Source organism: Heterodontus francisci, chromosome 3, assembly GCF_036365525.1.
Source record: "Heterodontus francisci isolate sHetFra1 chromosome 3, sHetFra1.hap1, whole genome shotgun sequence".
Lineage (NCBI taxonomy): Eukaryota > Metazoa > Chordata > Chondrichthyes > Heterodontiformes > Heterodontidae > Heterodontus > Heterodontus francisci.
Window position 1 is genome coordinate 91,832,270 of NC_090373.1, and position 20,967 is coordinate 91,853,236.

The 20,967-nt window shown below is 42.3% G+C and overlaps 1 protein-coding gene across 1 annotated transcript in view; it reads right to left on the reverse strand.

Moving 5' to 3' along the window:
• The window catches only part of LOC137358413 (macoilin-like), a 163,364-nt gene that overhangs the window by 61,132 nt on the left and 81,265 nt on the right, over positions 1-20,967 (reverse strand). The window contains exon 3 of the mRNA XM_068024362.1: positions 19,129-19,255. Coding sequence (XP_067880463.1) covers positions 19,129-19,255 — 127 coding nt within the window. The remainder of the gene's footprint in view (positions 1-19,128; positions 19,256-20,967) is intronic.

Below are 20,967 nucleotides of genomic sequence, written 5' to 3' on the forward strand. Positions count from 1 at the left end.
GGAAAGCATTCCTTTAGCTAAATGTGAGTTCAAACATTAGCTTCAAGAGAAAGGTTACTGTAAGTCAGCTAAAAAGAATGAGTAGAGGTTTTAAAATTATTATAACATTAAACAAGTTTCTGAAACAAATGTTACATTATTAAAGGACTGCTTATTTCGGACTTAAATCAGCAATAAACAAACATGGCAGATATATGAAAATATATGAAACTGGTCTATAGAATAGGGTCGATAATTGGTAATGTAACCTTATATATTCACCCTTTTCCTACTATATTGGCAATGGTAAGCAAGATTTTCCTCTGGCTTAGTGCTCATTTTCCAGTGATATTCAGTTGGTGAGGGTAAAAAATTGAGTGGCGAGCCATACTGCCAGATCCCTGCCTATCCTGCCCATTTGTACAGCAAGTATCAATCTTCTAAATAGACATGTACATCAGGCTCATTCCAGCATCCTGGTCACTGAGATTACTGAGGACAAGGCCAAGGAAATTCCCCGCATGGATATTATCTCCCCCTAGCTTCACCCCTCCAAAATTATGACTATTTTTGGGATGAGAAGACATTCCATTCAAATCAATCCTGAATTCCTGCTCCTCCTCGCTCCACATCAAACATAAAAAATACCTTTTTGGTGGCAGCCACTTGCTAGGCCACAGCCATGCCTCAGAAACAGGAGTAGAGCAGACTCGATGCCTGTTCTATTCAGGGTAGCCCAATTGGGGTCTTAAAACAAGGGTTTGGCCCCTGTCATGAATGTGCTTCCATTATTAATATTTTTTGAGGACACATGTTTAAAAGATTATGAAAATTGGTTCATTTGAAAGACTGAGGAGATGCCTGGATTTGTTTATTTTAAAGGTTACTGGAAAGACACTTTGCATTTATATAAAAAAAACACTTACTTGAAGAGAAATGAAGGGCTAAATAAACATAAAGAGCCTTGCTGGCTTTTGGAGTTGTTTACAAAGAAGTCACATGTCTAGGTTTATGGTTATCAGGAGTTTTTGGCTTTCTGATTTGGGCATGGACAGTTGGTGTGTATCCTGTGAGGAGAGAAAATACCCAACTCATCCTTTTTCACCTGCTTTGAAAAATCTTCTGAGAATCCAGTGTGATAGCTGAAGCCACGGATGCATGATTTCTCCCAAATGGCCTGCAGGACTACTCCTCGACGTCTCCTGAACAGAACTACTCCAGAAAGATCCCAGTGACAGCTGTCTACGTGTACCCAGATGCAAGACCAAACGGCCATCTGGAACATTCCATATCTTATCCTTTTCATCAAGAATTGACAATAACTTAGCCAAAGTATTTTTTTTACATTGATCTCTGCAAAACCAGTGTTTTTATTTTTCTTTAGTTTTTCTTCAACAGGTGCATGTGTGCATGGATATTTTAGAAGGGTAGATATTTATATTTTCATATTTCAAACTGTGTGTTAATAAGCTTTGCATCTTTATTGAATATGTCTTATTTTATAATAAATCAACATTTTTGTTGTTTATTAAGAAACCTGGTTGGCGGATTTTTATTTTCAAAAGGGAAATCATGTTTGACTATTTTATTGGAGTGCTTTGAGGAAGTAACAAAAAATGTAGATAAAGTGGATCTGTGCTATACTTAGATTTCCAGAAGGCATTTGACAAGGTGCCACATCAAAGGTTACTAAACAAAGTAAGAGCTCATGGCATTGGGGGTAATATAGTAGCATGGACAGAGGTTTGGTTAGCTAACAGAAAACAGACAGTAGGCATAAATTAGTCATTTTGGGGCAAGATGTGATAAGTGGAGTGCCACAGGGATCAGTGCTGGAACCTCAACTATTTACAATTTATGTCAATGACTTGGATGAAAGGATCTAATGTATGGTTGTTATATTTGTTGAAGACACAAAGATATGTAGGAAAGTACATTGTGAAGAGGACATAAGGCATCTGCAAAGGAATATAGATCGGTTAAGTGAGTGGGCAAAAATTTGGCAAATGGAGTGTAATGTAGAAAAATGTGAATTTATCCACTTTGGCAGGAAGAATAGTAAAGCAGCATGTTATTTAATGTTACGACCAGGTAAGAAAGGGGTCTAAGGTTCCCTCTCAGTCTTCACCTGGTCTTACCATAACAGGGTTTAATTTTAAACACACCGTGTTTTTAGCTCCCTTTTGGTGAATCCTTGTTCATTGCTTTCCAATTATAAGGAAAAGAAACCAGCCAAACAGGTTTTCTTAGATTTATAGAAGAAAGCTTGAAAGTTATGAAATTTAAACTCTAATTTGGTTAACACCTACAGATACACGACGCGTCCACGCTAGCATGCATAAGTGATAAACACACATGCAGATAGAGACAGAAAAGAGCAGAAGAAGTAAAGTGGAAAAGTTTTAGGCAATATCTGAAGATGGTTTTGGTTACTGTTCTTTGAGCTCGCTATAGAGTCCTTGATTGTAGGTAGGTCTTGCTTTTCGTTGGGGCCCAGTATTCTTCTTAAACCTTTTTTGATGTAAGAGACTTTTCTTTCTTGAGGTTCACGTCTTCAGTGGATTTGGAGTTCCGTGAGAAAGAGATGGGAGCAGGCAGGACAGGTATTCTCAGTCCAGGAGCAAACAGTCTCTCTGAGTTCAAACTGTTTGTGGCTAGTTAAAAAAAACTCAGGTTGCCCAGCAGGTTAGTCACGTGACTAGCTGGTTTGACCACGTCTGTTTGTGGATTCGGCCATCTTAGCAGTCATCCTGGAATGTGAGCTTCCTCATCTTCAATGTCTGGTGATCAAAGTCCATTGTGGGTTGAATGTGTCAGAGAATGGTCCTTTGTCTCCACAAGCACTGTCTGTTAGTATGTAAATGTTTTTTCCAGCCACGGCTGATCTGTTTAACAAGTTATTTCCTTGCTCCAGCAAAAGTTTAAAATCAATTTTCATATGACAAAATTAATATGCCTCATTCTTGGCAGGTGGGGGTCTGCATGACATTAAATAGAGAAAGATTGCAGAACTCTGTGGTGGAGAGGGATCTGGGTGTCCAGGTACATGAATCACAAAAGGTTGGTATGCAGATACAGCAAGTGATTTGGAAGGCAAATGGAATTTCGTCAGTCATTGCAAGAGGAATGGAATATTAAAGTAGGGATGTTTTGCTACAGTTCTATAGGGTAGTACTATGGAGTACTGTGTACAGTTTTGGTCTCCTTTATTTAAGAAAGGATGTTAATCCATTAGAGGAAGTTCAGAGAAGGTTCACTCGAATGATACCTGGGATGGGACGGGGGTGGGGGTGGGGGGGGGGGGTGGTTGGTGGTTGTTATCTTTTGAAGAAAGGTGAAAGGTTGGACAGGTTAGGCCTGTATCCATTGGAGTTTAGAAGAATGAGAGGTGATCTTATCGAAACAGATAAGGTCCTGAAGGGACTTGACAGGTTGGATGCTGAAAGGATGTTTTCCCTTGTGGGAGAGACTAGAACTGAATTTATGAATGTTTGTATTATAGCTGCAACATTTCACAAAATATAATATTTGAAAGCTTAGGTTTATTTATTTTCTTTTATAAATACAAGGAGATTTTGACAAATTAATGTCTAAAATACTTATTTTCATGTCATTTCCAAGCACCCCATTTTCCTTCCCTTGCTTAGCCTCCTCTTAATCAAGTTTTGTCCTCATTTCAGAGGATAAAAAAAGTCTAAGGGTGGAATCTTGCCACCTTAGTTTATTTGCATGAATGGCAGTGTGATTTCCAGGTTGGGAACCCAGAAGTGCAAGTAACAGGCCTTGCAGTTGAACTTTCCGAAGGCATACAATTAGGAATCTATCTCTGGGATCACCATCCAATTAGGCATGGTGGCAGGATGATGAGTTGGGATTACAATTGACCACTAAGGATTTAAAGGGCGACTGGCAGTCTTCATAGTGGCTGCATAGTGATTTGTGCTGTGGCAATTTCCAGAAGCTACTTCTGAAGAAACTGGAAAGGAGACATGGAAGATCTACAGGCACTTTGTGTTGTGAAAGTCTCCTGCAGGAACTTCCAGCAATTTCCTTACCAAGACCACAGTCATTAATATCAGCCTCAATGACTTGCTCCTGTCATTGCAAGCTTCTGCCTTTGTCTGACCTTATTTATTTAATTTATTTCGAGATACAGCACTGAAACAGGCCCTTCAGCCCACTGAGTCTGTGCTGACCAACAACCACCCATTTATACTAATGCTACATTAATCCCATATTCCCTACTACATCCCCACCATTCTCCTACCACCTACCTACACTAGAGGCAATTTACTTTGGCCAATTTACCTATTAACCTGCAAGTCTTTGGCTGTGGGAGGAAACTGGAGCACCCGGTGGAATCTCACACGGTCACAGGGAGAACTTGCAAACTCTGCACAGGCTGTACCCAGAACTGAACACAGGTCACTGGAGCTGTAAGGCTGCAGTGCTAACCACTGTGCCGCCCTCCTTGGGCTTGCTGCTTTTCCCCTCTGTAGTACTGAGTAAACGTCAGTTGCAGGCCTCAATGACTTCTCGCTGTGCACTTGCCTCCTCCAAGCTGCCATGTTCCAGACACCATGTGTGACCCATCCACTGTTGGCAAATAGCCATTGCAGGTGCAAAGTTTCTCTCAATTGCCTCCTTAAATAATTTAATTGCCTTCCAGCTGCTGCCACGTGGGTTGAGGACAACATAGAAACATAGAAAATAGGAGCAGGAGTAGGCCATTCAGCCCTTCGAGCCTGCTCTGCCATTCATTATGATCATGGCTGATCATCCAACTCAGTAGCCTGTTCCTGCTTTCGCCCCATACCCTTTTATTCCTTTAGACCCAAGAGCTGTATCTAACTCCTTCTTGAAAACACACAATGTTTTGGCCTCAACTGCTTTCTGTGGCAGCGAATTCCACAGGCTCACCACTCTCTGCGGCGAGTAACTCACCTCCTGACTCCCCAAGGTCTGTCTATCATCTACATGCACAAGTTAGGAGTGTGATAGGAGGCTCTCCACTTGCCTGGATGATTGTGACTCCATCAATACTCAGGAAGCTTGACACCAACCAGGACAAAGCAGCCCATTTGATCAGCACCCCATGCACCACCTTCAACATTCACTCCCTTCACCACCGATGCACAGTGGCAGCAGTGGGTACAATATACAAGATGCACTGCAACAACTCAGCACGCCTCCTTCGACAGCACCTTCCAAACCCGTGATCCTTTCCACCTAGAAAAAGGGCAGCAGATGCACTGGAACACCACCAACTGCAGATGCCCCTCCAACCCACACACCACCCTGACTTGGAAGTATATTACCGTTCCTTCACTGTCACTGAATCCAACTCCTGGAACTCCCTTTCTAACAGCACTGTGGGTGTACCTACACCAGTTGGACTGCAGCAGTTCAAGAAGGCAGCTCACCACCACCTTCTCAAGGGCAATTAGGGATGGGCAACACATGCTGTCCTTGCCAGCAAAGCTCACATCCCATGAAATGAATTTAAAAAAACTACCTTGCCCCCTTAAAACAGGGGAGTAGAAGAGGAAGGAGTGTAAATTTCAGACAGCTTTGTATTTGCATTTATTTTAATAAACAGGCTTTCTGCTACTCACGTGTTGAGCTGAAGAAATTTTTAGTCTTTTGATAGTCAAATATCCACAGAATCTCTATTCATTTCCCAGGGAAGTAATTTTATCAATGGGTCATAATCTTGCACATAGACTGGTATTTTAATAGTGTATTTTACCCTGTGTATAAAGGACATAGAAACAGGAATGGATCATTGTGACCCTCAAGCCTGTTCCACCATTCATTTAGATCTTGGTTGATATGTATCAACTCCAATTACCTGCTTTTGATCCATATCCCTTGATACTATGACCTAACAAACATTTATTGATTTCAGCTTTGAAAGTTCAATTGACCCAGCATCCACAGCCTTTTGGGGGATATAATTCCACATTTCCACTACGCTTAGTGTGAAAAAATGCTTCTTGATTTCACTTGAATGGCCTAGCTCTAATTTTAGAATTGTGCCCCCTTGTTCTGGATTCCCCCATCACTTGGATCGCTCCTCAACCTTCTAAACTCAAGATAATAAAATCCAAGTTTAAGCAGCCTATTTTCATAATTTAACCCTTTAAGTCCTGGTATAATTCTGGTGAATCTGTGCTGCACCCCAATATGACCAATATATATCAAGCTTAACAAATTATTAAAAAATATAGTATTCATAATTAATGTCTGGAACCACTGCTGACAGTACAGTTTGTCATATTGTTACGATAATCGTTTTGTGATGATTGTTGCGGGAACTCAAAAAAATCATATGAACATATGAATTAGAAGCAGGAGGAGGCCACTCAGCCCCTCGAACCTGCTCCGCCATTCAAAAAGATTATGGCTGATTTGATTGTAACCTCAACTCCACATTTCCACCGACCCCCAATAACCTTCCACCCCCTTGCTTATCAAGAACCTATCTACCTCGGCCTTAAAAATATTTAAAGACTCTGCTTCCACTGCCTTTTGAGGAAGAGCGTTTCAAAGACTCACGACCCTCTGAGAGAAAAAATATCTCCTCATCTCTGTCTTAAATGAGCGACGCCTTATTTTTAAATAGTGACCCCCAGTTCTAGATTCTCCCACAAGGGAAATCATCCTTTCCACATCCGCCCTGTCAAGACCGCATCAGGATCTTATATGTTTCAAACAAGTAGTCTCTTACTCTCCTAAACTCCAGCAGGTACAAGCCTAGCCTGACCAACCTTTCCTCATGAGACAACCCACCCATTCCAGGTACTAGTCTAGTAAACCTTCTTTGAACTGCTTCCTACACATTTATATTCTTCCATTAATAAGGAGGCCAATACTGTACACAGTACTCCAGATGTGGTCTCACCAATGCCCTGTATAACTGAAGCATAATCTCCCTACTTTTGTGTTCAATTCCCCTCACAATAAAATCATAAGAGAGAATGAGAAAAGGACGCTCAACCTCTTTTACTTACCTTGTTATTTGATACATGCATAAGGTTTACTAATGTCCTTTAGGGAAATAAATCTGCCATCCTTACCTGGTCTGGCCTACATGTGACTCCAGACCCACAGCAATGTGGTTGACTCTTAAATGCCCTCTGAAATGGCCTTGCAAGTCACTCAGTTCAAGGGCAATTAGGGATGGGTAATAAGTGCTGGCCTAGCCAGCGACACCCACATCCCATGAATGAATAAAAAAAGGTAGGCCTTATTAATTTTTATGTCCCTCTTACTCTCTAATTCTATTTCATTTTGAATCAGTAAACTGTGAATTTCTACTTTGAATAATTCAACTATATCCATATTCATTGACCTAGATGGCAGGTTATACCATAAATTGACAAGGGTTAACTGAAGTGTGAGTCACTTGTTGCTTAAATTACATTTGTCATTACAAAGTACTAACGGCATAAAAACAGGCCATTCAGCTCAATAGGTCTACGCTGGTGTTTATGGTTTACACGAGCATTTCCTTAGCCTATACTCATGTCCACTGGTTTACTACATGCAAATATATTTTAATTAAATTTTAACAAATGTAAATAGGATTATCCTTTAGTATTAACTTCTCAAATATTTGAAACCTTAACAAATGTTTCATAAATAGGAAAATGACCATCACTAACAAAGGACACTAACCACCTCCCCTTGGCATTCAATGACATTACCATCACCAAGTACCAGACCATCAACTTATTTGGGGCCACCATTGACCAGAAACTGAACTGGACCAGCTATGTCAATACCATGGATACTACAGCAGGTTAGAGGCTATGTATTCTGCAGCAAGTGGCTCACCTTCCAAAGTCACTCTACCACCAACAATTCACAAATCTGTAAGGTCTGTAAGGTATTACTCTCCATTTGCCTGAATGTTTGCAGCTGCTACAACACTCAAGAAGTTCAACACCATCTGGGACAAAGCAATCGCTTGATCAGCACCAGCCTAACCATCCATCTCCCCTTACCACCAGAGTACCATGGCTGTAGTGTGTACAATCTACAGGATGCACTGCAGCAACTTGATAAGATTTCTTCACCAGCATGTCCCAATCCCATGACCCCTACCACCTAGAAGGACAAGGGCAGCAAATGCATGGAAACACCACCACCTACTTGTTCCCTTCCAAGTCATGCACTATCCTGACTTGAATATATATCATCAATCCTTCACCATCACTGGGCCAAAATTATGGAACTTCCTACCTAACAGAACTGTGTGAGCACCTTCACTATACGATTCAAGTAGGAGACCATCACTATCTCAATGGCAACTAAGAATGGGCAAAAAAATGCCAGCCTTGCCAATGATGCCTACATCCTGAAAATGATTTAAATTAAACTTTCCATGTGTGGAATCATGGGTAAACATTTCCAACCAGTATTTTATCCTTTCTGTTTAGGTTGTGAAAGGAAATGCACAACAGATCTTTTGGAAATTAAAGGAGATTATGACGAAACAAACACAATGAAACCTCTTAATAAATGGGCATAAATTCTGAAGAATGTCAGACCTTCATATATTAATAAACCCAAATTAATTCCATGCAGAAATGTTGATATTGGTCTCAAAGATGACAGTTATAAACATGTTTGACTACAATGTTGGGATGCAGTGTGAAAACTGAAAAAAAATTCTGTGTTTGAACTGTTTATTGCTAGAGTTGGCAAACAAGAACATCAGGCAATTCTCGAGGGGAAAATGTTTGCGCAAAAATATTGTTATTATTCCTAGTCCATGATCTATTAACCCATGACTCCTTTCAAATGTTCATTCACAAATGTTCTAGAGCTTCATATTCCATCCCTCCAATATATAGATATAAATATGGGAGTAATTGGGTTCGTTTTGAACTCAAGATTACAAAACTGAAAAGAAAGTGTGCTAGACCACTGCCCTACTCAGGTCACCAAAGAATGGTTCATTTAAGTATGTGCAGAAAGAATCAGGAAAAGTCTTGAAAAACATTCTTCACCATCAAGAAACAAGGTGGCATATGAGATAACACACCATCATTTTTACTATTGCTTCTTTAGTTAAAAATCCACCCCAGAAAAGTGTAGCAAAAGACTCTTCATTCTTCTAACTAAAAGGATCCTGCACAAAATAAATTTAAGCTGTTTCACCTTAGTCTCTAGCAGACTACAATCTAGTAATCCTACTCAAAATGGTTAATGTAATATAAGATGTGATTCCCGGATTTTGCAGTTGTAATGACAGCAAAACTGTCAGTGCTTGCTGTGTATGATTGCCTTTAAGAGTGATGTCCCTTTAAGATCGTAATATGCTAATGAGCTAAGTGCCAGGACATAGTCAAGTGACTACAATCCAGACTCTCTCTGCAACTGTAAAACCCATTATATGGTGGCAGCTGTGGTGAGAAGAAAAAAAGTCTATGTTGAAGACCACTGGTAAAACAGCTCTGAAAACAACCTTTCCTACAGCCAAAAGAGAGGGGATGAATGGGAATCAGTAGATGTAGTGTATTTGGATTTCCAAAAAGCATTTGATAAGATGCTAAACACAATAAGAGTTCATGGTGTTGGTGGTAATATATTAGCAAGGATAGAGAATTCGCTAACTAACAGGAAACAAAGAGTTGGGATAAATGGGGTATTTTCAGGTTGGCAAACTGTAACTATTGGTGTGTCACAGGGCTCAGTGCTGGGGCCTCAACGATTTACAATCTATATTAATGACTTTGATGAAGAGACCAAGTGTATTGCAGCCAAATTTGCATACAATACAAAGATAGGTAGGAAAGCAAGTTGTGAGGAAGACAAAGTGTCTGCAAAGAGATATAGATAGGTTAAGTGAGTGGGCAAAAATTAGGCAGACGGTGCATAATGTGGGAAAATGTCCATTTCGACAGGAAGAATAGAAAAGCAGAATATTACATGGAGAGAGATTGCATAATGCTGCAGTATAGCAGGATTTGGGTGTCCTCGTACATGAATCATAAAAAGTTGCATGCAGGTACAGCAAGAATTTAGGAAGCCAAATGGGATGTTGGCATTTATTGCAAGAGGGATGGAGTATAAAACTAGGGAAGTCTTGCTACAACTGTACAGGGCATCGGTGAAACCACACCTAGAGTACTGCGTACGGTTTTGTCTCCTTATATAAGGGGTATACTTACATTGGAAACAGTTCCGAGAAGGTTCACTAGGCTGATTCCTGGGATGAAGGGGTTGTCTTATGAGGAAAGATTGAGCAAGTTGGGCCTATACTCTTTGGAATTTAGAAAAATGAGAGGTGATCTTATTGAAACATGTAAGATTCTGAGGGAGCTTGACAGGGTAGATACTGAGAAAATGTTTCCCCACATGGGGGAACCTAGAACTAGGGGGCACAGTTTCAAAATAAGGGGTCTCCCTTTTAAGATGGAGTTAAGGAGAATTTCTTCTCTCAGAAGGTCTTTAATCTTTGGAATTCTCTACCCCAGACAGCAGTGGAGGCTGGATCATTGAACATATTCAAGGCTGAGTTCGATAGATTTTTGATCTACAAGGGAGTCAAGGGTTACAGGGGGCAGACAGGAAAGTGGAGTTAAGGCCACAATCAGATCAGCCATGATTTTATTGTACGGCGGAGCAGGCTCGAGGGACCGAATGGCCTACTCCTGCTCCTGTTTCTTAGAACTTATGATCTGATATAGCCAAGCTCTTTGCTGTGAATTCATTTAAAAAGGGTTTTTTTCCCTACATACCCTAATCCCACATGTACATCCCATCATTTATTTTGTTCTCTGTAAAATTTATATTTAAAAGTGAAAAATTCAGTGGTTTTTACTTCCTGGATTGCTATCTGTCAGCATATTTCTATGTGATTATTTGCTTACTCTGCTTGATGACAACATTGTTGCTGGATGCCTGGAGATCCCCCTGACTTGGTGTCAGATTCAAACTGGCATTGGGAAAGGAGAAATCCACACCACAGAGATCGCTGGATCTTTGTGTGAAGCTTTCTTTGAGGTCAGCAGCGATTGCTGTCTCTTCACTGTTGATTTGCTATCCAAGCCAAAATGTTGAGCACCAAGTCGAAACTGGAAACTGTGTTGGCTTTTAAAGGAAAATTGTATTCATCTAAATTGCTACATAATCTGAAAAGTTGTAGCATTAAAATAATGGGGTATTTTTCTAGAAATAACATTCAGACAAATTCTTCATGAAGACAGGTCACACAACAATCAGCATCTTGTCCTTACCAATTAGATTTATAGCTATTGCTTCTCTGGGTTTTTAATTTAGAACGACTTGAGGAAGAAACCTGGGAACATATAGGGCTGGATTTTCCTTCTGGGGTTTGGCAATGGAAGTTGGGACCATTTCTGTGTCCCCAAACCCGCCACTGGGGGAGGGTACAGAAATGGGCCCCAAGTTTCACGGGGATGACCACTTAATTGATATGGAGACAGGTTTGGCGGCCAATTAACAGCTGTGGGGGCAGGAACAGAGGAGGGCCGACAAAAGTGCATGCCCAATTTAACTTCACCACAGCAGCAATTACTGTGGCTATCATTTCACTGCTGTGACTGCACAATGAAGAATCAGAGAAAACTTCATTTCCACAATGTCTCAGGAGAGCCTGGATCGGGACAGGACAGCCCCTTGATTTACAGATGCAAACCTGGAGGTCATGGTGGAGGCCATGAGGCAGAGGAGAGAGGCCCTATTCCTGGAGGGTGACAGGAAGAGGCCACCCATCCAGACCAAGTAGGCATGGATGGACATCGCTGCCACTGTCAGCAGCAGATGCAGGTAAGAAGAACATGGATCCATTGCAAGAAAAGGTTCAATGACCTGATACACTCTGGCAAGGTGAGGGCTACCCCCAACCCTCAGGACAGATCTCTGCATGTTTACCCGCCAGCAGACACACCAGTTGAGGAGCCTCAGAGCGCGTGTTGCTCCTGAACATGGGAGGGCTGTATGTCCAGGGCACTTTTCGACCCCTCAGAATGGCTCAGAGCCACAGTGCTGCTAAGGAGCTGCCAGCAGTGATACATACAGCTTCTAATGAATTGGTGCAGCTTCCACTGACCATTGAGCACAGCAAGGCCTTATCTCACTCTCTTGCCCAGAGTGGCTGCTGAGATAGTAAAGGCTTTGGTTATAATCTTCCAAGATTCCTTAGATTCTGGAAGAGTCCCAGCGGATTGTAAATAGCAAATGTAACACCTCTATTAAAGAAAGGAGGGAGACAGAAAGCAGGAAACTATAGGCTGGTTAGACTAACATCTGCCATAAGGAAATTGATAGATTCCATTATGATGGAGGTTACAGCAGAATACTTAGAAAATCATAATGGGATCAGACAGAGTCAACATGGTTTTATGAAAGGGAAATCATGTTTAATTAATTTATTGGAGTTTTTTGAGGAAGTAACAAGCAAGGTGGATAAAGAGGAACCAGTAGATGTGGTGTACTTTGATTTCCAAAAGGTATTTGATAAGGTGCCACATCAAAGGTTCCGACACGAGATAAGAGCACATGGTGTAGGGGAATACATATTAGCATGGATAAAGGACTGATTAGTTAACAAGTTTCACTATTGAGGATACAAGTAACATTCCAGTATTAGCTGTAAGTCATGAAATGGAAGGGAGGGAAGAACTCAAGAAAACTACAATCACCAGGGAAGTGGTACTGAACAAATTGTTGGAGCTGTGGGCTGACAAGTCCCCAGGTCCTGATGGACTTCATCCGAGGGTGTTAAAAGAAATGGCTAGTACGATAGTTGATGCGTTAGGTTTAATTTTCCAAAATTCCTTAGATTCGGGGAAGGTTTTGTTCAGTTGGAAAATAGCGAATGTAACTCTGTTATTCAAAAAGGGAGGGAGACAGAAAGCAGGAAACTACAGGCCAGTTAGCTGAAAATCTGTCTTAGGGAAAATGTTAGAAGCTATTGTTAAAGACGGTATAGCAGGGCATTTAGAAAAATTCAAGGTAATCAGGCAGAGTAAACATGGTTTTGTGAAAGGGAAATCATGTTTAACCAATTTATTGGAGTTCTTGGAGGGAGTTACATGTGCTGTAGATAAAGGGGAACCGGTGGATGTATTGTACTTAGATTTCCAGAAGGCATTTGATAAGGTGTCACGTCAAAGGTTATTGCAGAAAATTAAAGCTCATGGTGTAGGGGCTAACATATTGGCATGGATAGAAGATTGGCTAGCTAACAGGAAATAGAGAGTAGGCATAAATGGGTAATTTTCTGGTTGGGAAGATGAGTTGGGTACCGCAGGGATCTGTGCAGGGGCCTCAACTTTTTATAATTTGTATAAAAGACTTAGATGAAGGGACCGAAGGTATGGTTGCTTAATTTACTGACGACACAAAGATAGATCGGAAAGCAACTTGTGAAGAGGACATAAGGGGGCTACAAAGGGATATAGATAGGTTAAGTGAGTGGGCAAAGACCTGGCCAATGGAGTGTAATGTGGGAAAGTGTGAAATTTTCCACTTTGGCAGGAAGAATAAAAAAGCATATTATCTAAATGGTGAGAGATTGCAGAGCTCTGAGACGTAGAGGGATCTGGGTGTCCTAGTGCATGAATCACAAAAGGATAGTATGCAGATACAGCACATAATTAGGAAAGCTAATAGAATGTTATTGTTTATCGTGAGGGGAATTGAATACAAAAATATTATGGGGTTTAAAATTATGAGTATTAAAAGGTTATACTTCAGCTATACAGGGCATTGGTGAGACCACATCTGGAATACTGTGTACAGTACTGGTCTCCTTATTTAAGGAAGGATGTAAATGTGTTGGAGGCAGTACAGAGGTTTGCTAGACTAATACTGGAATGGGTGGGCTGTCTTACGAGGAAAGACTGGATAGGCTAGGCTTGTATCCGCTGGAGTTTAGAAGAGTAAGAGGTGACTTGATTGAAACATATAAGATCCTGAGGGGTCTGGACAGGGTGGATGTGGGAAAGATGTTTCCCCTTCTGAGAGAATCCAGAACTAGGGGTCACTGTTTAAAAATAAGGGGTCGCACATTTAAGACAGAGATGAGGAGAAATTGTTTCTCTGAGAGAGTCATAAGTCTTTGGAATTCTCTTCCTCAAAAGGCGGTGGAAGCAGAGTCTTGGAATATTTTTAAGGCAGAGGTAGATAGGTTCTTGATAAGGGGGTGAAAGGTTATTGGGGATAGGTGGAAATGTAGAGTAATCAGTTCAACCATGAACTGATGAAATGGCGGAGCAGGCTCGAGGGAGCGAGTGGCCTACTCCTGCTCCGAATTCATAGGTTCATATGTTCGTATGTTAGGAAGCAGAGGCTAGAGATAAATGGGTCTTTTACGGGTTGGCAAGCAGTAAGTAGTGGAATGTCACAGGGATCAGAGCCGAGGTCTCAACTATTTACAATTTATATTAATGACTTGGATGAAGGGACTGAATGTATGGTTGCTAAATTTGCCGATGACACCAAGATAGGTGCCACTATGTGTCAGAGGTGAAGGAAGTGAATGTTTGTAGATGGGGTGCCAATCAAGAGGGCTGCTTTGTCCTGAATGGTGTCGAGCTTCTTGAGTGTTGTTGGAGCTGCACCCATCCAGGCAAGTGGAGGGTGTTCCATCACACTCTTGACTTGTGCCTTGTAGATGGTGGACAGGCTTTGGGGAGTCAGGAGGTGAGTTACTCACTGCAGAATTCCTAGCCTCTGACCTGCTCTCGTAGCCACAGCATTTATGTGGCTGCTCCAGTTCAGTTTCTGGTCAATGGTAACCCCCAGGATGTTGACAATGGGGAGTTCAGTGATGGCAATGCCATTGAACATCAAGGGGAGATGGTTAGATTCTCTCTTGTTTGAGATAGTTGTTGCCTGGCACTTGTGTGGCACGAATGTTACTTGCGGCTTGTCAGCCCAAGCCTGGATGTTGTCCAGGTCCTGATGCATCTGGACACGGGCTGCTTCAGTATCTGAGGAGTCGCGAATGGTGCTGAACATTGTGCAATTATCAATGAACATCTCCACTTCTGACCTTAAAATTGAGGGAAGGTCATTGATGAAGCAGCTGAGGATGGTTGGGCCTAGGACACTATCCTGAGGAACTCCTGCAGTGAGGCTACATCATTTTTTAAAACAGAGAGAACAGTTCTTTGTTTACACAGCTTGAAACTTTTTAAACTGAGGGAGTAGCTCTTTGTTTGAACATGCTTCCTTTTACTCAGCTGTTTTATTTTTAAACTGAGAGAGTGTTTTTTTACCTGCTGCCAGCTTCTCCTTGCAGTACGTGCAACTGCCACAACCAGGCTTTCTCATTGTGCTGCGGACCTCCAGAGGCACTGCTGTGTTCTTCCCTCTCTTTTTGGCTTAGGCCCCACCCACATAGCAAATAAAGGGAAAACTAAAACAGTATTGGCTTCAGCTACTGCTTTTCATATTTTTGGCGAACTGCCCAATCAGCTGAATGCTCTGATCCCTTGGCAAATTGCCTACTGTACTTAGAGTTTTAACACCTCCTGGGGTCCTTTCTGTAGTCTGCCTTGTTGCACTGTTTTAGGGTTTCCTGCCAACTGCTGTCCAGGATCTTCAGCCATTCTAGGTAGGCAACCTGCTATCCTTTGTTCGCTTTTAGTGTGTTCTTCAGAAAAAAATAAAACGTTGCCATACAATGTCTGGTGGTCTTGGAAAAATATATCCCACCCACTGCTGCCACCACATAATATTACTTGTTCCTTTTATATGTGACTCCAAGTAATTTCCAAAGAAAATATGGGTTTTATTATACTGTAACCTGGAACATACATATACAAGCAGTTACTGCACAAGCCACATCTAAACATGCCTCACTTTTGCGGGCTACACCCACAACTCCCTGGTCATATGTGATGTGACATCGCTTCCTCAAGTGATCTTCGCTTACAGCTTCTTTAGGTGATCTGCTCTTAAGGTGGTCCCACAACAAGCATAGGCACCTCAGAGTGAGTTCCATATCATGCCCTTCATCTTGGATCTGAGTGGCTCAGTTGAGATGTTCCTCAATCAGAAGATCCCTGACATTCACGGCATCCTGACTCAACCTTCGAGCCTGCACTGTGCCCAGCACCTCCCAGTGCAGCCAGAGCACCCACGGTGTTCTGCAACCTCCCTCTCCACCTCCTCTTCTTCCACATCCTGCTCCTCCTTTTCCTCCGATGAGCAGTGTCCTGTTTGGCCCTCACTGTCCTCAAGGTCTATACCTCTCTGGAAGGCCATGTTATGAAGAACGTAGCAAACCACCACAACCAGTACTCTTGCAGGAGGGTACTGTAGGGCGCCACATGACCAAACCTGGCACCGGAACCAGGGCTTCAGATGCCCAATTACCTGCTTAGTAGTGGTCCTGGTGAGCAGATGACTTTGGTTGTATCGCCTTAAAGTTTCTGTCTGGGGTTCTTGTAGAGGGGTGAGTAGACATCTTTTTCAAAAGATATCCCTTGTCCCCTAGAATCCATTCATGCACTTTGGAGGTTGGAGCGGAGATCTGCAGCAGCCTGGTCTGGCAGAGGATGAAGGAGTTATGGCAGCTAGGGATGGGCAAAACTCAGCCGACCCCTGCTAGAAAATGCTAGAAAGCATATGAGCATTCTGTGAAGAAGTTTGGGCTTGGCTGTACCTCCAAGGTTCAATGACTTATCTACATTCACAATTTAGGCTCACACATGAAGAATGATCATTTTGACAATGTACTGGAAGGTAACTCATGATCATTGAAGCAAACCCCAGAATGAGTCACTTATCTTAAAATAAGAGGATAGAACTGGAGTTTTAAAAAAGTACAATTGACAAATGGATGGAGGCAAGGAGATGGCCAGTAATCACCATTCACGATGGCATTCCAAATACAATTACAAAATGCTCCTGCAGGCAAGTTCAATATAAAATGTCAATATTTTTCTCTATCCCTGATTTCCCAAGAGACCATCAACAATGTCTATCCACCCAACTCCTTAGCGCCTGAACCTGCCAGTGCTTACAGGTATGAGTCAGTTGGGCATACAGTGAGGCAGAACTTCTATCCAGGTATTGGCAACATTCGAGTGAAGTTGGGAATTGAAAATTCGTCTGCGAGCCTTAAAGGTCTCTAACAAACTGAGGCTTCATATTGTTCCTCAATTATGGCTGCAGAAATTTTATTTTTGGTGTAGGAAGTGGCAGCAGGGCAGCCAGAAGTGTATCCAGCTTTGATGCCGATTCTACAGAAAGATTGTTGCAGCAAAGGAGAGAGATTATTTTCCCTCGAAATTACTGGAGGGTCAGAAGGGTCAGTGAACTTGGCAAGAAGTGGTGGATGCAATCGATGCAACAAAAATTTGGTGGTCTCATCAGGATTGGCCAAGTAGAGCCCTCCCCGATCCATGCCTCCCAATACAAAATATTTAGCTTCCCAAGGATGTCCATCAAACTGCATTCATTACTTTTTTCAAGCACACTTTACCAGCACCAAATGCTTCTATGCAAAATTGTGCACCATAAGCCTCTTTCTATGCCCAGCATCTCTATACCTCATGATTCTGTCACAGTAATTGCAACACAAAGCACGCAGACTCCTAGCTCACCTCTGTAGACAAAGTGGATTCAGCAACTAAGGAATACAAGTCTGTGTCGCTTTAAGAGAAGGGATATAACAAGAGGAATAGGAGAAGGACTGGAGGAGGACTGGCAGTACAAAAACTTCTCTCTCCGTTGCAGAAGAAAGCTCTGTAAATTGAGACATGGTGATCTGGATCAAGAGGCATGAGCTGGATGCACAAGCAACATGGATCAGTTCAGGATTCATACAGTAATTCATATTTCTTCACTCGAAGCACTTATCATAAATGATAGGACTTACAAAACGTTTGATGTTCACCTGCAGCACCATGCAATCAGGTAGACAAAGGTCCTTTGAAAATAAAAAGTGAAAAACTGTAGTTTGCACTGGTTTTACTTTGGGGCCCAGTTCACAAGAGACACCTGGAACCTCAAACCCAACCCCATCATTTGATCTGATTCTAGAAAACAGTCCAGAAATATCCATCATGAAGGACTTACCTAGTCAACTTGAAGTTAACATTATGGCTGGAGGGCACAGCAAAAAAGAGCAGAGGGAATTGGCATAGAAGGAGCAAGAAGCAGCTGTCCAGAGAACCCTAACACTTCCAAATATAGTTGATGAGAGTTCCAAGGCTTGAGAAAGCAAATCCTTTTGGATAATTAGATTGCTAGAGTTATTGAAAGACCTTTGAAGAGTTTCTACCGCGTGATGACTTGCTTAGAGGAGACAGATCCCAGGCTGTTGTACTTCTGGCTGCTATAGGTCAGATGGGAAGTCATTGCAAGTAGATTAGAATTGTATTAATGTGCTGCCCAAATGAGGCAGAACACCATTAGGCTCTGCCATTTCAATCCTGCCCCTGTTTTGTTGGTTGAATGTCGCCATGTCCTTTTTTTATTTGTTCACGGGATGTGGGCGTCACTGGCTAGGACAGCATTTATTGTCCATCCCTAATTGCCCTTGAGAAGATGATGGTGAGTCGCCTTCTTGAACTGCTGCAGTCCATGTGGGGCAGGTACATAGGCCTTTGATTAGTAGATCCCCAAAGGCCAAGAGTATAGGTGAAGACCCAGCAAAGGTCTGAATGGCAGCAGTTTCAGCGTTCATCAGAGATGCAAATTTGGCATTACAGCTTCCACACTGAAGGGCTGTCAAATCTCAGACATTTTAAACTATTTTTCCATAGAAGCGATTTTAAAACATTTCTAGCTTTCAATTAAGTAAAATATATTCTCAAGTTTTAAAAAAGGCATCTAAAGTGTTTAATATGCTAAATAGAAGTTATATGCTGAGAGACAAAATAATAAGCAATTTGCTAGTTTGTTCTGGTAATCACTCAAGACACACCTACTGGGGAAACATTAGGGATTTCCATACTTGGTTTAAAAGTCTAAGAGTGATTGGATTGCTCTCTAAATCCATTTGTTTAAAAAACTGATTTTGCAAAGTTTTAAAATCCACACATAAAATCTGAGTAGAATAGTTATTTTTCTCGAACGTTGATGAATTTTGACATCTGTGGAAAAACAGATTTGCTAACCTCTTTGGTGCCTTTCTTGAAGATTAAAATAGCTTACCTGAGTTCCAGAGGTACTGAGTCCATACATATGTACTAGCTGCAAAGAAAAGCCAGTGCAGTGGTATGAAGATAAAACAGAACACATCTGAGGTAAATGCTGCACATACAAAAAGTATGGAAAAAGCCTGTGAAGGAAAGAATAAACATATTAGGACAGCCTGGAGCTGAGAATAGACAGTCATTCCAGCATACTGCACTACAACTTTGGCAGCAGTATACAGGAACAGCTGAAAATTAGACCAGGACCTGGTCCATCACGCACCCCAGCCCCACAACACTCATCAGTTCCTCAACCAGGCCAGCAATCCCCGGGTGTCTGTCTTGTGTACAATAGCAGGTGTTCTAGATACACCTCTAGTGACACAGCAGCCTGCAAATGCTGGGTAAATAAATGGGACCTTCCAGTGCCCTGTAAACTTTGGCAAAATCAGCAGCAAAGATGCTGGGTGGGTGCATCTCAGCGTGAATCTCAAAATGAGCTTGCCCATGGGTTTTCAGATTCTTGTTTAAAATGCTTTAGATTTTGAAAATGGCCATTTTTCCTCCTTCTGCCACAATATTTGGAGAAAAAGTAACCAAAGTGTGCAAAACGCTGACATAGGGTCATTTTATAGCATAGAGAATTAGAAACATGCTGGGATGTAATGATTTATGTGCTTTGAATCACACCCTGAACCCAAAAGTCTGCATAATCATAGAATCTTACAGCACAGAAAGAGGCCATTTGTCCCATCATGCTATTGCCAGCTCTTTGAAAGGGCTATGCAATTAGGCCCACTTACCTGTTTGTTCCCACAGACCTGCAAATGTTTTCTTAGCAAGTATTATTCCAATTACCTTTTGCACATTGCTTTTGAAGAAGCAAACACATTGGGAGGAGTTTTAACCCCCAATGTGTTGGATTGCGTCAGGTGGGATGTTAAAATGTTAAAACTCTGAATCCCAATCCCAACCCGCCTTCAACCCCTCCACTTCCACTTTTAACAGAGGCAGCACAGGGGGCAGTCAACCAAACCGCTTGCAGGAGACAGACTGACAATTTAAATATTATAATGAGGCTGCATGCCTCATACCTAGCCACTATTTTAGATTTAACCATGGCCGACCAGGTTTTCTGGGCCTCAGAAAACCTGCTGGCAAAAAGGAGGCGAGGACTGCTAGATCCAGGAGTATATACACTTCACCAACTCCCAGCAATCCGATACACCCCACTGACCCGGCCTCCTACCCAACCCTTAAGATCTCTCCTGACCCGGCTTCCGCTCTCCCAAACCCCCAGGCCCAGCTTCCAATCTGCCTCTGGCCTTCAATCTCCCCTGAACCCAGCCTCCCTTATGTTGCTTGGCTCCATACCCCAATCACCTAGTGCTCGGGCCTCCCCTATCTTCCCCAGCTCTGGACTCCGATCTTCCTCCCCTGCCCTCATCCTCGCTGATTTTCCCTGACTCGCATCTCTGACTTTCCTCTCCTCCAGCTCAACCTTGCCAATCTTCGAGGTTCCGGACTCCGATCCTCCTCTCACCAACCATCCCCCACCTCCACTCCGACCTTTTCGAACTTCTCTGGCTCCTGTCTGATCCCCAGCTGTGGCCTGGTGCTGAAGGCCTACCCACCTGACAGTCAGGTAGGCTTTCATCTGGCAGGTTGTGGCAGGGAAACTGAGAGAAAAAGTGCTAACCAGCGTTACGACCGACCACACAAGTCAAAGCCCCCAATCAAAATATATGATTCTGATTGCGGTGGGAGCAATGCACTGTCAATTCAGTCCCATCGCTCCACAGATCACCTAACATATCACTTACAACTTTCCAAATTAAAGAAACCCACAGCCGAATTG